Source organism: Alligator mississippiensis, chromosome 1 (genome assembly GCF_030867095.1).
Source record: "Alligator mississippiensis isolate rAllMis1 chromosome 1, rAllMis1, whole genome shotgun sequence".
In the NCBI taxonomy this organism is placed as follows: domain Eukaryota; kingdom Metazoa; phylum Chordata; order Crocodylia; family Alligatoridae; genus Alligator; species Alligator mississippiensis.
In genome coordinates, this window is record NC_081824.1 from 36,265,000 (window position 1) to 36,282,583 (window position 17,584).

The following is a 17,584-nucleotide window of genomic DNA, read 5'->3' on the forward strand; positions in this document are numbered from 1 at the left end:
AGCTAGAGAGAGACCCCAAAGCACTCAGCTCCTACTCGTTTGTGACATTGTTTGGTCCTTTGGTCCCCAGCCAGGGAACTTCATCGCCAAGTTGACTTTCCCCTGAGCCATCTTTCTTTTCAATTGGAGCTCCCTTATTGTCTAAGGTGATAAGGATATTTTGGTGGGTTAGCACTTACCTATTATTAACTACCACCCTTTATAATTCAGGCCACCACGGAGATAAAGAGACGAGAGAAGGCGAAAGGCTGCATATCCAAAATGGAGTTAGCAGCTTGGTTAGAGAGCTCAAACCTGCCCACAAGGTTCTCAAATTGTGTGGATTTCCCTGTTTCTCAATACCTTTAACAAAATATGTCATAGCCACATTGGAGAGTAACAGTTTAGAGTAAAAACAGGCATTGTAATGTTTTATTTTGGTTTTTTTCCTGCTTACAGAAGCTAGGACAATTTTTTTACTCCATGTAGTGTTTGAGCAGTGCTTTTAGAACACATCTGGCTTTGCAGTGTGGTGCTGGGGACTGCTCTGTCTCTAGAATAACAGCTGGATCATGAATTAAAGTCAGAAAATGCTGGGTCTTGGCCTAATCTGGATTCTTGTCAAAATTATTGTCCATGGAAAATCTCATGTTTACATTGGCAGTCCAGGTTCTTTAAGTAGATGCAATATCTTTTATTAGACAAACTGAGTAGTTGGGAAAAAGTTCTTGGCAAGCTTTCGGGCGTAATTGCTCTTCTTCAAACCATTAAAATTCCAGCACATGACCTGGGCTGAAGCCAGCTTCTTTTTTTGTAATGCTGGTTAACAGACATTTGTGTGGGACTGTTAGAAAGGGGTCATAGGTAGGGACCTACTCAAATTGCAGTTTCACAGGAATTGTGGAATTGGGCATTGTCTGTGAAATGTACCAGCCCTCCCCCCCCCAAAAAACTTACCGAAATAAAATGCTGGCTTCCCTGTGGGAGCCAGCAGCCCTCATGGCCTCTGTGGCCTGGCCATGCAGCCCACCATGAGGCATGGGTGGGGGCTGTTGGTGTTCTGTTCACCAGAGCGCCCCAAGGGATGACGAGGTCGAACGGTCACAAACTCCTCCAAGACTGTTTCAGGCTGGACATAAGGAAGAACTTCTTCACTGTCCGAGCCCCCGAGGTCTGGAAAAGACTGCTGCCAGAGGCGGTGCAAGCACCTACTCTGGACTCCTTTCAGAGACATTTGGATGTTTATCTTGCTGGGATCCTTCAACCCTAGCTGACTTCCTGTGGGGGGCTGGACTCGATGATCTCCCGAGGTCCTTTCCAGCCCTAATGTCTGTGACATCCATGAAGGGGAGACGCTGCCCCACGCAGGGCCCGGAAGGAGGCTCTGATGGGGGGCAACTGGGTGAGTGCAGGGCGGTCTCCCTCCTCTCCCTTTTCTTTTTTTCAGACGTCCCAAGCAAACACCTGATGGCTGCGCCCATAGGTCTCCCTTAGTCAAGGAGGCTTATAGTGTCCTCGGTGGGCGCTGCGTCTCCCTGGGGCGCAGCAGATAGGTCTGACCAAGCTGGGCACGGCCAGCCCGGGCAGGATGCTGTGGCGGGGCGGGGCGGGGCGGGGGGGCTGGTTCCCTGCCCCTCATCCGGGCAGCTCCCTGCTTGCACAGGACGGGACGGGGGGCACGAGGACCCAGGGGCTGCGCGCTCCCCGCTGGCAGCACACCGCCGGAGGGGCGGGCTCTGCCGCACGTGACCGGAAGGCCGGGCGCTGCCACCCGGAACAGTTCCCGGCCCGCGCCGCTCCCGGCCGCAGCGCCGACATGGTGCAGGCCTGGTACATGGATGAGGCGGCCGCGCACCCCGAGAAGCCCCACGAGTGCGAGCCCGCCCGGCCCGTCGGCCTGGAGCAGCTGCGCCGCCTCGGCGTCCTCTACTGGAAAGTAGGCGAGGACCGCTCGCCCCCCCCCTCCCGCCTCGCCTCTGCGCCGGCCCCTGCGCCGCGCCGCGCCGCTCGTAGCCGCCGTGCCGCGGGGCACTGGGCTGCGCCCGGGTGAGGCCAAGGAGCCCGTGGGCGCTGCCCGGTGAAACTGCCCCCAGACGTGAGCAGTTAGGGTCAGCTAAAGATCCCGAGCTAGGACCCACAAGGGCCCAGCCCTGCGTGCCCGCCTTGGGCAGCAGTGGTCCCCTTTCCGGGTGCCTCCTTCCGCCACATGGGCAGAGGCTCAGGATGCAGCAGCATCTGGAAGATGCTCCTGCCCACCTGGATGCTTCCCCGGAGGAAGGCAAATGGGATTTGTGCCCAGGCTAGGACCTGCCTGGGTGGTGCCTGCCTCCTGACTGCCATCTGGGGAGCTGGCTCCTGCCAGCCAGCAGAGCTAACGCAGCGCCCAGCATTTGTTTAGAACAGAAGGCATAGATTGTAAGGGGCTGCGTGAGGTCGTGGGGTCCAGCCCCCTGCCCAAGGGGCAGGAAGTCAGCTGGGATCAAACAGCTGTGGGGGGGAGTGAGGGACAGCAGCAGGGCTGTGGGGGGCATTTAATTTTCACCACGGATTTTGGGATTTTTAATCAAATGATCCCAGCAAGGTGGGCATCCAAGTGTTTTTTGAAAGTGGCCAGAGTAGATGCATGCACTACTTCTGGGGGGAATCTATTCCAGGCCCTAGGGACTTGGACAGTAAAGAAGATTTTCCTTATGTCCAGCCTAAAACAGTCTTCCAGCAGCTTGTGACCATTGCACCATGTCTTCCCTTGGGGTGCCCTGGTGAACAGACATTCTCCCAGTTTCTAGTTCACACCCCTTATGTACTTGCATGCTGCTGCCAAGTCACCCCTGAGCCTTCCCTTCTCCAGGCTGAAGAGTCCCATGGCTCTCAGCCTCTCCTTGTAAGGACTTCTCTCTTGTCTTCTAATCATGCGCGTGGCTCTCCTCTGGTCTCTTTCAAGCTTCTCCACATCATTTCTAAATTGCAGAGCCCAGAATTGGATGCAGTACTCCAGCTGCAGCCTCACCAAAGCCGAGTAAAGTGGGAGGATGACTTCCTGGGTCTTGCTTGAGATGCATGAGTAGATGCAAGCCAGAGTTTTGTTTCCTTTGCTGACTGTGGCATCGCACTGGTGGCTCATGTAAGGGATCCTGGTTTTCCGTAATAAGAAATCACACATTCTCTGAAAAAAAATTGTAAATTCTCTTGATAAAAATCCCAAAAGCTGTGGTTAAAATTAAATGCCCCACACAGCCTTGCTGCTGTCGCTGACTCCACCCCCACAGTCCCTGCCCCCCAGCTGCCAGGGCTGTAGAGCCAGGGACCCAGGTCCGCAGCCCCCTGCCTCTGGAAGGCAGCGGTTGCTACAGCAGGAGCACGAGCTGGCTGCCCCCCTGCTGCTGCCTGCTGCAGGCTCAGGTGGGGCCAGCTCCCAGTGGCAGTGTGCACTCCGGAGGGGTAGGGGAGACCCATGTCCCCCAGATCTGTGTGGGTGGTGGGGACAAGGTGGATGTGCATTGCCCCTGTGCACACAGAGGAAGTGTAGCCAGGGCAACACGGAGCTTATAGCAGCAGGCAGCTTTTGTGCATGGCCCCGCTGTGCCCTGCTGTGCCAGTCGCACACGCTGAGCTCTGGAGAGCCTGGGGGAGGGCAGCAGGGCAGGGAGCACAGCATTTGTGACACAGGGTTTGCAGCTGGCTGGGAGGGGGTTTGCAGCCTGCCTGCTCCTGGCCAGAGTGCTCGGCTGGCTACAAACCCCCATCCTGGCCAGAGTGCTAAACCTGACTTGGTCCGTCTGTTCAGTTAACGTAGTTTAGTGCATTAGTTAGTGTACCAATAATACTTTTTAAAAGTGTTTTGTATCTTCCTGGACTCCTTTGAAAAGTCTCATAGGCATTGGTAGAATTGTCAGACTTATTTCTGCTGGCAACAAATTAAAGAAACTTCTTTCTTTCTAACCTAGATAACCTAGATAAAAATATTTTACAAAGAACTTTTACACTGGTATGATCAAAATCAATAACATCCTCAACAGAAGCAGCTACTTTGACATTCGGGACTGTGGAAGAAACAGGCTTCACTCTATTGTTTGGTCACGAAGCTGTCGGAGACCTTTATTTACAAGCAGCTGCTGGGGAGAGCACCGGACAGACAGAACTTCCTCTTATCAGTCCCGCATGCCTCCCCGCAACAGACAATTGAAGCAAGCCTTTTATGTTTCAATTCAGGTCACATGACACAAGATATAACAAGTCAAAGAAAAACGGATTTGAACCAGAAAGTTGCAAGAAGGCATAGACTGTGGTTTGACCTATTGACCTTATAGGTCTACTCAGCTCAACAAGGGGAAAAGGGCAGGAGAAAGAGCAGATTGCAAAATAGGGGAAAAAGCAATCATTAGCAAATAATGCACTAACTCAAGAAGTCAGCAGAAATTAAGGCCTGGGGTTTTCTTCTTCCACAAGACAATGACCAATGTATCTGGATTTTCATGGAAAAGGGAGACATGATAATGCTTCCTGCTGGCATATATCAGAAGCTGGCTGGGGGCTGAGAGAGCGGGGAGGTTTGCAGCTGGCTGGGAGCATTGAGGGTTTGCAGCCAGCCGAGCACTCTGTGTTTTCTCTGATAAAAATGGGAAATCCGTGGTTTTCTCTGTTTTTCCGTGGGAAATGGAAAACCAGGATCCCTGGGACCACAAGGGAAATGGAAAACCAGGATCCCTGGGACATGCAGGGATCCTGGTTTTCCAATTCCCATGGAAAAGCATGGATTGCCAATTTTCTCAGGCTCTCCAGAGCTCAGTATGTGCAACTGGCATGGCAGGGCACAGCAGGGCCATGCACGAAAGCTGCCTGCCGCTGGAAGCTTCGTGCTGCCCTGGCCATGCTTCATCTGCGTGCACCGGTGTGGGGCGGGGCGGGGGGGAAGTGAGGGACAGCAGCAGGGCTGTGGGGGGCACTTAATTTTAACCACGGATTTTGGGATTTTTATCAGAGAATTTGCAATTTTTTAGCACAGAAAACAAGGATCCCTGAATGACCCCCAAGTCTCTTTCAGTTGCGGTCCTAGCAAGTATAGCACTGCCAAACCCATAAGTATGATGTGGGTTTTTTTCTCCTGAGGTGGAACACCTTGCATTTCTCAGTGTTGAGATGCCATCAAGTTTTGATTCGCCCACCTTGCGAGTCTGTCGAGGTTGGCCTGAATTGCCAGCCTATCCTCTAGTGTGACCACATTTCCCTATAATTTGGTGTCATCAGCAAACTTAGCCAGTCCACTTCTGACACCAGAGTCCAGATCATTTATAAATATATTAAAGAGTAAAGGTCTGCATACGCAGCCCTGGGGGATGCCACTGGTCACCATGCACCACGTTGATTTGATTCGATAGACTATTACTCTCTGAGTCTCGGAGCCAGGTCCCCAGCCATCAGACTGTGGAGTAGTCGAGGCCACAGTTTCCCAATTTTACCATAAGGACATACATCATGTAACACCAGGTCAAAGGCTTTTTTGAAATCCAAATATATGATATCAACCTCTTCTCCTTTGTCCAGGTGACGTGTCACCTGGTCACAGAAGAAAGTGAGGTTGGTCAGGCAAGACCTACTCGCAACAAACTCACGTTGGCTATCTCACGGACTGTTTCTTCTGTTAGCCTGTTGTTAATGGTTTCCTTGATGATTTTTTCCAGGATCTTTCAAGGGATTGAGGTCAAATTGATTGGCCTGTAGTTCCCTGGGTCTTTTTTCCTTTCTTCCTTGAAGATAGGCACCACATTGGCCCTCTTTCAAATCTTCAGGAACATCTGAGCACCATGAGCTCTCAAATATCCTTGCCATTGGCCATGCAATGATGTCAGCCAGTTCCTTTGCACTCTTGGGTGCATTCCATCCTGGCCAGCTGACTTGTGGATGTCCAGCCTTTCGAGGTGTTCCCTCACAAGATCTTTGCCAATGAAGGGCATGTGTTTGCCCTTACCCTGGTAATCCTGCATCTTGCAGGGTGATCCCCTTGGGCTGGTGGAAGATTGACAAAGTAATCGTTAAGGAGATTAGCTTTTTCCTGCATGTTGGTTGTCAGCTGCCCCATTTGGTTTAGCAAGAGTCCAGTGTTGCCCTTGTTTTATCTGACTACCCACATAACTGAAGAAGGACTTTCTGTTGTTCTCGATTCCTGTAGCCAGTTTGAGTTCAATTTCAGCCTTGGCTTTCATAGTTCACTCCCTACCAGTGCGGGCCAGTGCTGAATACTCTTCCTTAGCGGTGTTTCCTGCCTTCCATCCTTGATAAACTTCTCTTTTCAGGTGCAGGAGGTCCATGAGTTCCCTGTTGAACCAAGGGGGTCGCCCAGCCCTTTTCCTCCCTTTCTTATGGGTTGGAATGGACTTCCCTTGTGCTTCAAGAACTGCATCCTTAAAGAGCAACCACTCATTGTGATCTCCCCTCCCTGTCAGATCATGGCCTGTCAGGGCCTTGACAACTAGCCCCACGAGCTTGTGAAAGTTGGCTTTCCTAAAGCTGAGAATTTCTGCATTGCTGACAGATTTGCTAGCTTTGCGATGGATAGAGGAAATGATCAACTCACGATCACGGTCTCCCAGCTTCCCTTTGATTCTCAGGTTGCTCACTAGATCATCCCCTCTGGCCAGTACCAGGTCCAGCAGTACTTTACCTCTTGTCAGCTCATAGATTTCATGAGACAAGTAGAGCTCATCAATGTAAGTGAGGAAGTTTCGCAACCGATCGGATTTGGCTGAGCGCACTTCCCATGAGATGCCAGGGTAGTTGAAGTTGCTCATGACAACCATGCACCAAGAGCGTGCAGCCTCTGCCAGTTCCCTAGCAAATTCATGGTCAAGCTTTTCCTCCTGATGAGGAGGTCTGTATTAGGTTCCTACTGTTATATCCCCTTCACCACATTCCCCCCGTATTCTAACCCAGAGGGTCTCAGGTCACCCTCCTTGGGTGCCCATCTCTGGTTGTAGGAAAGTGTACAGCTCCTTCACATAGAGAGCTACACCCCAGCCCTTTCTTGCAAAACGATCCCCCCTGTACAAGGTATAGCCATCTATACCTGTGGTCCAGTCATAGGTGGAGTCCCACCAGGTGCCCATTATCCCTATGAGATTGTATTCATTTTTGTTTAGCAAAAGGGCCAGTTCCTCCTGTTTGTTCCCCAGGCTCCTGGCATTTGTGTACAGGCAAGTAAGCCTGCCGTTGGAAGCCATTGGCTTTCCTGCACTCCTAGAAGGGTCCTGTCCCTGGGCTGGGGTAGGAGTGAATTCCCTTGTGCAGCCTGACCTGTTGATTTTGTGACCATTGCTTGGTGGGCTTGCACTGGTGGTTGTGTGCCCATCCCCTGGCAAACTTAGTTTAAAGCCCAGTCAAGCAGGTGACCCATTCTGGCCGAGAAGAGCTTCTTCCCCATTGGAGTGAGGTGGAGGCCGTCCCTTCGCAACAAACCGCTGCCTCCTTCTCTGAAGTGCAGACTGTGGTCGAAGAAGCCGAAGCCCTTGCAATGGGACCAAAGCTGCAGTCTTCTGTTTACTTCTTCAGTTCATCACTCCATTCTATGCCTGTGACCTGTAATAGGGTGGCCACAGTATGTTTTTCCCCTCTCACAGTTAGAGTGCTGCAGTCCTCACCCAGTTTCACCTGCCATGACTTTGATGGAACAGTTCAGGAGGTGATGCTCAGTCTAGGAGCAGTCCAACCTTCAAAGGGAAAAGCAACTGACACCACCAGTTTTTTCTATAGCTGAGCTCTCTGGATCAGCTATGAGGCCAGAGGGGTCTGAATGGGAGCTCCTCCAGCCCCTACACTCCCACCTCAAACCTCCATTTGTATATACTTCATAGAATCTCAGACCCTCATAAGGGATCTGCAGTCATTCAGTGTCAAGCCAAAGTCTCAGTCATACCCAGCCTTGTAGGTGAAAACACCAGGCTTTGCACCAGGGATACCTAGCAGTCCATTTTGGATGAATGCAACCAAACATGAGCGGCTCATCTGTGCCTCACCCATCCACCACTGCATTCTCTGACATCTGATCCCCACCATGCTTCAGTTCCCAGGGCTTTCTAAGGGCTCCAGCTGGACCTCTTCTCCAATCAGGGCCCACCTCTGCCTCAGCTGGGGCTCGTTTGCCAAGGCAGTAACTAGGCCTACAAATTAGGGTATTCTTTGGTTTTGAAGGTGGCTTTGTGCGGATCATGGGTGTCTCTTATGGATGTTTATATTTTCATTTTCTTCTTTTCCTTTTGCCTCTCAGTTGGATGCTGACAACTATGAGACTGACCCAGAGCTAGCAAGGATTCGGAGAGAGAGGAACTATTCATGGATGGATATAATAACTATAGATAAAGATAAACTCCCAAATTACGAAGACAAGGTAAATCTGCTGTAGGTTGAATTGTAGAAGGTATAAATTCTGAAGTCTGCCATTAAAGTGTGCACTGTTTTTTGAAGTGTGCATGTAGATCCCAACCTTCAAAGACTGAATGTTCCCCCTATTTAAAAAAAAATATGTTCTGCATTTCATAGAATGACAGGTTTGATTCCAGGGTTAAAACTAGCAAGGATTTTGCAGGGGTAGAGAAGAGGGTTGTAGTTACTTTCCCTTTAGTAGCTTTATACCTGATGCCTTTTAGTATAGTTCTCATACTAACAGCAGTTCTCATTTGTCATGTTGAGACTAAGGCATGTACAAAGCCCTACAAATACTAGCAAGATCTGTGAGAATATCATCCAAATGAAGGTCAGATGATTGCCAGTTGGGGATTTTGGCAAACCTTTGCCCAGTGAACTTCATAACAGCAAGCTTAGTTTTGGTCATTGCTGTGCTGATACATTACAGTAATTTTAACTGAAAGTAACAAACCACCTGGTAGTATTTTAAGTAATTTCTTGGTGTTCCCAGAAAAATAGGAGGCTACTCTTCCTTCTCTTTGTTTGGTTGTCAAGGTGATTGATTTTAAGTGACAAAAATATTTTAATATAATCACCATCAGAGGGAACTGGAACTTTGCCAAATTCATTTTGAAGATTTGTGACCTCCCATACATATGAAATAATGTGTGAGCATCCTTATTTTGCAATTTTGGAAATTGAAACACCCCTAGAGCTAAGTGTACTTTATGGAATATCTGTGTAAAAACTGTACCCCCCTCCTCCCCACCCCCTCGTTAGGTTTTTGTTTTTTAAGGTTGAAGTGTGCTGAATACTTGACCAGTTTGAGGGGTGTTTGCAGTTCCCCAAATGAGAAATACTTTAATTTGGGGACTAATATCTTGATTGCTTTAAAACAGATCAGTATAAATACTGTCAAGTTCTCAGTTAAGCATTTCAGAATGAAAGTCCTTTCCCATCAGCTATGTACACTGATGCACCATTCCAGCTTGAAGTGGGATAGTCAATATCCATCTTGAAGCCTTGAGGAATTTGTTCATTTATCACTTTTTCTGACCCACTGCGTTCATTGCAGGGTTTTTTCACCTCCTGACAAGTTGGATAGGAACCCCTTAAAGGCCCAGCATTATAGCTCATAAATTGCCTAGAGAGTTCCATGTAGCGACAGAAAATATCCTTGGTTATGTCTCTTGTTGGCAATATGAAGCACTGCATCAGGCAACCCATTTGGCATTGCTTTCAAGACCAACCAGAAGATTAAATACTGCAGGTGGCAGAGCTGCTTTTTCCTGTATAACATGCTGGAAGTCTTGCTGTATCTTTTTTGTGTATATCCAAGATAAATATCCAGCTCCTGATGGATGCTTTCCTGGTAAACCTGGTTTGGACTTTCTGTTCAGTTAACATAGTTTAGTGCATTAGTTAGTGTACCAATAATACTTTTAGAAAGTGTTTTATATCTTTCTAGACTCCTTTGAAAAAATCTCACAGGCACTGGTAGACTTGTCATACTTAAACTTATTCATCTTTGCAGCAAATTTAAAAAAATAAACTTCTTTCTTTCCAACCTAGATAAAAATATTTTATGAAGAACATTTACACCTGGATGAGGAAATTCGCTACATCCTTGAAGGAAGTGGTTACTTTGATGTTCGAGACAAAGATGACAAGTGGATCCGGATTTTCATGCAAAAGGGAGACATGATAACTCTTCCTGCCGGCATATATCACCGATTTACGCTGGATGAAAATGTTTGTATATGCCTTTATATCTTATGGTCGTATATTTTCGTATATGACTTATAAAGCTATTTTAACAAGTGTTAACATTTATATTTCAGATTAGTGACTAAATACATTAGGATTTGCAGTTCGTTATCAAACTATTATACCAGAAATGTGCGGAATACTAACTGATTTACTGAATCAGAGACTTGAATTTTTCTCAATTATCCAGATCTAGCTCATCAGCAGTGGCTGTGAGCCATTTGTCATCCACTATCTGTTCTTTGTCTTGCATGAAATCACTGTATGGTCCAAATCCAGTCTGCACTGCTGTCTATCATACACAGTGTCACCATAACTGATTGAGTCACAGAGACTGATCCATCCATGCTGAAGGTAGAGCAGTGTAAGGAATCTTAAACTGCCTTGTCGTGTGTCTTTTCTGTGGATAGCAAGAACATGCCTGTGTCTACTGCAGGTGTCATTTAGGAGCCCTAAACTAAATATAAGAAGGGGAACATTGTCCAGTGACTAAAACCAACCCTGATAGTCACATAAGCTGTGTTACCTCCTGGCTCTGCAATGAACTGCACATTGATCTTTGATCTGAGAGGAGGCTTGGGATATAAATGGTAATATGAGGTTGGGGTACAGCCTTGGCCTCTGTGGAACTCTCATCTTCCTGTGATTAAGACTCTCTGTGTGTGTCTGTGAAACTGTCTCCATCCTGCAAAGGTGGGAGAAAAGTCCAAGAATGAGAATATCCTTGAATCAGTAGTTAGGCTAGTAGTAGTGGTGCTCTGCATGTAAAAGGAGAAAAGCTCCTTTGGTGCAAATGTCTGCTTTGTATGTCCACACTGGATGAACTACACCAGCTTCCAATTTGGGCTTTGTTCTAGTGTAGACAAAACCAAAGGTGTTGTGGGTCAGAGCCACAAAAGAGCTTAACTGCTGCTGCCCCACTTAACTCCCAATTTAGGGATTTAAGTTTAAATTTTCCATCCTCCAAACTCAGCTCAGCTGCCACAAATTCCACAGGTGCCACAATTTTTTTTGTCAGTTAGGAACCTTAATGTGCATCTGCACAAGATGCTGATGGCACACTAGCCAAAAAAATACTGTGCAGTGGCATATCACAGCACAGACAGTTCTAAAATGCTACTGCACAGTCCTATTAAGCTAGTGTGCAGTAGTGTGATCTAAAATGCGTTCACTGGTGCTACTGTACAGTAACTCCAGTTACAGCACATTTATTTAGTACTTGCTGATACAAGTATAGGTGTAAACTAAGTGCCTATGGGATCAGACTGGATCTGATCAATAGTATATTACAGACTTAAGTTCATTCTCAAGACGCCTGGGAAGCAGACAGAGCATTATCTCCTTCATTAAGTGCATTCTAGAAACACCTGCTGGATTTACAAGCACAAGTATTAGCAAGTACTAAATAAATGTTCAGTAATGATAGTGCACTAGCGTCTCATCTAGATGCACCCTTAGATGCCTGAATTACTCAGAAACTCCCATTTTTTGATGATGCTGAACATGCCTGAGCCACAACTGAATCCACAAAATAGCTGTTTCTCTATCTAACCTGCAATTCCTGATCCAGCAGGTGTTTCTAGAATGCACCTAGGAAGGAGATAATACTCTGTCTGCCTCCCAGGATTTTTGAGAATGTGTTGAAGTCTGTAATGTAGCATTGATGAGATCCAATTTGATTCTAGAGGCACCTACACGTAGGCATTCCTTAGGTCTCAACTCCCAGGATTATATCTGAATTTATTCAATGACTAACTTAAAATGCATAAATTGCCTTGCTTCGCTAGTCAGTAGTTTGGCAATAGGACAGGCTTCTGGGAGATGTGAGTTTCAATCCACTCAGGCTGAGGAGGGCCCAAATCCCAGGTGTCTCATTTACTGGGCACGTGTTCTAACACGAGGCTCTTGTGCAAAAGGTGGGCTGTGACAGTGGGAGTGTTTTTGAGCACAACTCATTGTGGTGGATCGGTGTTGGGTATGTTCTGTGCATACTTATCAGCTCCTCTGATGACTTTGGTGTCACCCCAGAACTAATCTGGACTGAAATGGAATCTGCATTGGAGCTAGTTGCTTAGACCAGGGGTGGGCAATTATTTCAGGAGAGGGCCCCTTACCGAGTTTTGGCAAGATGTCGAAGCCCACGTGGGTAGCCCCACCCCTTGACAGGTGCCCCACCCCTTGGCTACCATCTTGTGACCGGAAGTCCCGCCCCCTAACCCCTGACCTTTGCCATCAGAAGTTCCTCCTCTTGCCCCCAAACGTACTCCTTTCAGCAAGGGGTTTTGCCATCTCAGAACCAATAACATACCAGATTATATTCTAAAAATCAAACATGTACTACAACTTTCATTAATTTGATTTCAAAAAATATTTTTGTCCTGATTTACGTGTGTTTGTGTAGTGCACATAGCGGTGATTGCACAATAGCTTAAAATGAAGTCTTATTCTTGTATATAGTGGGGGGTGGGTATAGGTTTGTGGAGGACTGTGGCTGTGTGGGGGTGTGGGAGAGGGTGTGGGTGTATGTGGGGTGGTTGTGGGGAGTAGATAGGTATGTGGGTGAGGGAGCATGTGTGTGTGGATATGTGGGTTGTGGGTGGGCATGGAGTTTGTAGGGGGATATGTGTGAGGGGAGGGTGGCTGCGTGTGTGGCAGCATGGGGGAGTGGGTGCCTGTGTATGGCGGGGTATGTGTGTGGGACTCACCCTACAAACACACCCACACACACACACTCTGCCCCTGCCTACACATACATACACACACACACATACACACACACTGCCCCTGCCTACACACACGTGTGTACTCTTTTGGAACTGGATTTGGACCTAGCCCTTCTACCTTTCTTCCGAACTAGCACAACCCTCAGACCGACCACAACACCTGCCAGTTGATAATAGGCGAGTTTATTGATACAGAATGATAACAAAAAAACAACAATACAAACAATCAAACAATTCTATATCTACCAATCCTAGGGTTGTCATTAGAGTCAAAGTACATCTGATTAGGATGCAGGCTCCACTCTGAGGCTCTTTCTCTTAGGTGTCAGCAGTCTGGAGGTGGGATGCTGAGGACCACAGCCCCCCTCCAGCGGGGTGCATGAGACAGGCTGCTGGTATGTCCTTGGTCCACGGTGGCCTCGGGGACCTTTTTGGAGGATGGGGATGGGGATAGGGACCCCTCTCAGGGAGCAAGACGGAGGGACAGAGGGGAAGAGAAGGAGGATCAAGAAGGAACAGGGAGAGATGGGACAAAGAGAGGGACCCTTTGTTAATCTCAAGTCTCTGCTTTTGTATTCTCCTTCCACCTTGATGACTCCTGATGACTCTTCATCTGTGGCTATCTCTGGTTGGTTCTCTCTCTGTGGTCACACATCCAAGTCGCCTTTTGGGCCTTCTCCTAATTTGGTCTGTTGCCCCCAAACCAGGACTCAGGCCCCCTTGATGCTTTCAAGCCTAGTTGCTGGTGTCACTTCTCTCGCGTTATTGGACACTATGGTGCATAATTCCTTGGTTCCCAGGCTATGTGTCCTTGTTGTGTTAGACAACGTGTCTGCCTTGAAGGCTGTGATCTGGTGTTATGGCATGCCCCCTAAATTCTCAGGCTGTGTCCATCTGTTGGCCTTGCCATGTGAGACAGCCTGTCTGCTTCCAGGGCTATATAGAATTCTGTGTGTGAAACCCCGGCTCTTTAGAAATCAATTAACCCCTGCTACCCATCTTGACCCCTTATAATGCATATATCTATACCGATAAGCCAGTTCCCCAAAAAACTGACCTTTAAATGCCGTTTTCAAGCCAACACACACGCACACCCCCTCCTGCTCCTGGGCCCATGGTACCGGGTGGCCCCCTGCTCCCTGGTGGCGATGCAGCTGGGAACCAAGTGGTGCTAGAGCAGTGTGGGGGCAGGAAAGCAGGGAAATGGCTGGGGGTGAGGCAGGGCTGGGCTGCTCAGTCCTGCTGCGGACTCTCCCTGGGCCCTACTGCCCTTCACTCCTGTCATCTTTGACAGGCTGCCAGGAGCAAATAAATATTAATTTTCTAAATTTTAGGAGCCCCATGAGCCAGATAGAATGGCCTGATGGGCTGAATGCGGCCTGTGGGCCATATTTGGCCCACCCCTGGCCTAGACAATCAAACTGGATCACTTAGCATGCACAGAAGCAAAAGCTCTGGGTGTCTAGGGAATTTTCAGGCAGTCAGTTTGATTTATATGCTGCCTTTCTGTGGTCTGTTAGCAAAAGGTGGGACTCTAAGGATCCTTGTGATCTAAAATGGATATGCCAAATAATATGCAATATGTCTGCAATACCTGATATGTCTTGTGGTTTGCGAAGTGGGGTTAATCTGAATTGCTGTTTGGAATGTAGGTGCCTATATTTGCCTTAATCCCATTTAGTCTCCTCTGGAAGAAATCTGGATTTAGACCCATTACAACTGTTGAGTGCCATTGTAACATCACTCCGGAGCATTTAAGCACAATGGAAGTACACATTGGGGTCACATGAGGCTATTAAACCATCTAGATAGGCACTGAAAGATGCTATGGGACTGCAAATTATTACTATAACTTTACAGAAACCATTGGATGCATCTACATATGCCATTAAAACGACATGATAAACTTCAGCGCAGTTTACACTGGAGTCAGCTGGTCCCAGGCACAGAGTCTGCACGGTTGCCCAGGACTACAGCAGTATGAGCCAGGGAAGAGCAGCCCTAGGCTGGCAGGAGGCCCGGAGGGTAAGCCCTGAGTCCTGGGTGATGGTATCAATCAGCAGAGTGGCCAGCTGAGGTACAAGGGTGCTGAAGTGCAGAGCTAGGTGACAGGCAGCCCTTGCACTTTAGCACCCTCGTGCCCCATCCAGCCTATTTCCATCTACACGTGCATTTCAGCACATCAGGCCCTGACAGTACTCTTCAACAGCAGAGTTAATTAACTTACTGCACCTTAATACAGGTGCACGTGTAGACCATGACACTTTACTGCAGAGCTAATTGTCAACACTGCGGTAGAGCACATGGGTAGATGCACCCATTAAGCTTAACTTTTGAATTAACTTCTTTCCAAAGGAGCTGTCATACTAGTACCAGTTTGTTTTCTCTCACCAGAATTATGTCAAGGCAATGAGACTGTTTGCTGGAGAACCCATCTGGACACCATACAACCGGCCAGCTGACCACTTCCCTGCTCGAAGACAGTACCTGCAGTTTATGGAACAGGCAGTGCAGTAATGCTCTCTGGGGTGTAGTATGTGGAACATCACAGAGCCCGAGCAGAACGTAAACAGTGACTTTTTCACCGTAGGACGTGCTCTGCTTCCATTTTCCAAATGCTCTAACGCTTATTTTGGCATGATGGGCTGGGAGTAGTGGATAACCCTTTATGTTCATTGAATTATGAATGGCTGCTAGCAAACTACAGAACATTGTATTCAATTATATAGTTCCTGCTTCATTTTCTCTAAGAATCTTTATAAGATGAATTAGCAAATCAGGACCTTTACAAGCAATTTACCAAGTCCTACCCTGATGCATAGATCTGTGATTTTGTAACAGTGCATTGCAGTGATTTGCTTTTAGAGAGAGTATTAATAAACTGATTTTTCTAATTTGAATGTTTGTTGCCTTCTTCATGTCTGGACTTTAGCAACCCACTGAATAACAGTGGGCGCATCTGCACAAGATGCTGACCATGCAGTAGTCAAATAATACTGTGCAGTAGCATGTCACAGCACTGACAGTGCTAATATGCTACTGCACAGTATTATTAGGCTACTGTGCAGTAGCATCACTTAACAGATATTCACTGGTACTACTGTGCAGTAACTCCGGTTATTGCGCAGTAGCCTCTCATGTAGTCAAGCCCAGTGTTTCTGTATCTGTATTCACTGGTTTCTATTCCTAGCCCTGCCACAGACTTGCTCTGTAATGTGTGACAAACTAGTAGTTCTCGGTGCCCCAACTTCCCTAGCTGTGAAATGGTGATCTTTCAATCAGGAAGGATTAGTGTAATAAACCTCAGCAACAAAGGTTTTGCCTACATTTTTGCTGTAAAGAGGAAACTTGTCAGTATGTTCAGTATACAGCTCTCCATGACTCTGCAAGGTCATAGATGCAGTTGATCTGGTAGTAGATCTGGAGCAGATAGGAATCTTCAGAATGTAGTAATAGGATGAGGTTGATTCTGCCTACCCACACTATTATCAAGGTTTATCCAGTTGCCAAAATCCCTTTCTTAGAAAGTGATGACTTTTCATCATTCCTCAGTCTTATAAAGACTTTGGGTATTCTTGTTACCATGAATGCTGTTTCTGAAAATGAAGTAGCAGGTTTGAAGAAAAGCTGCATTATTACTAATCTTAAGAGTTGCAGTGGTGAGTTGAAACAGCACATGTTCCTCTCTTTGTATGTCACCTGTCTTACAGAGTAAGAGGGTAGTCTAATCTAAACTACCTAGAAACTGTGTCTCTTCCAGAACTGCTGAGGACTAACAATACTCCATTACAACCTAACCTAGAGTCTGGTGTTGGGAGAGCTGAGGAGTGTGCTACATTCACAGCTCTCCTGACACCAGGGAATCATTTCTCCAACTGAGAGGAGGCTTCTGCTATCACTTACAAATTGCAGAAGGCACATATAGACATACCCAAACTTTCTGCCAGCTAAGACCCTTTGATACCTTTGCACTTCACATCCTGCCAGCACAGCCAGTGAAGTGGAGCTGTTCACATTTGGCAGTAGCTGCACTGGTGTACATGTGCTCTAACAGTTTTCTTGCTCTTAGTCTCACCCCCTCCCAGAATTTGTTGGTAGAAGCAGCATAGTGCATACAAGTCTTGCACTGAGGGCTGCTGCGATAGCTACCTCTTTCTTTTAAAATGCTGTACATGAGGGATTTAAATGCTTGTTTAGTAGTTGTAACACTCACCCAAATGTAGCAGGCCTAGGTTTAATTCAGTCCTCTGCCTGAGGAGATTTAAACCCATATTTCCACTTCTTAGAATGCCTTAACCAACAAACCACAGAATATTTTGGAGTACTTGTATTTAGACCTACTCATTGCATTAAAAAGGCATTACATAAAATACATAAGCAGTTTAGGAATGCAGCATATCCTTTCTAGGGACTCTCTCAAAATAGGGACATACTTTCTCTTGCTTTACCCTGTAAATGTTGCTTTTATTTCTACACTGGCACAGCTTTAACAGGAGTGGCTAACTGCATTCCCATCACAAACTAAGTTATAGCCTGGTGGGTAGAGATTCTACCAAGGGGTTGATGGGAGACTAAAACCCAGTTCTCCCATTTCTTCCTCATCAAATACTCTGGCTACTATGTAACAGGTGGTCACCCCTACATGTTTAGGGGAAAGTAAGTCAGTCGTCCATGTTCAAAAGACAGACACACAAGCCCAGGAGCAGGAACATTCCATAAAT

General features: G+C 47.3%; 1 protein-coding gene across 2 annotated transcripts; it reads left to right on the forward strand.

Annotated features, from left to right (window-relative positions):
- Window positions 1-1,351: 1,351 nt before the first annotated feature.
- On the forward strand, window positions 1,352-15,763 carry ADI1 (acireductone dioxygenase 1). 2 transcript variants are annotated; one of them, XM_014597317.2, is made up of 4 exons: window positions 1,352-1,381; window positions 8,237-8,356; window positions 9,946-10,125; window positions 15,258-15,763. In XM_014597317.2, exons 1-4 carry the CDS (start codon window positions 1,367-1,369, stop codon window positions 15,378-15,380), a joined length of 438 nt encoding a protein of 145 aa, XP_014452803.1. In that variant the 5' UTR covers window positions 1,352-1,366; the 3' UTR covers window positions 15,381-15,763. The 2 variants fall into 2 exon arrangements, with proteins under 2 accessions (XP_014452803.1, XP_006265578.1); XM_006265516.4 differs by lacking the exon at window positions 1,352-1,381 and adding an exon at window positions 1,750-1,915.
- The last annotated feature ends 1,821 nt before the right edge of the window (window positions 15,764-17,584 follow it).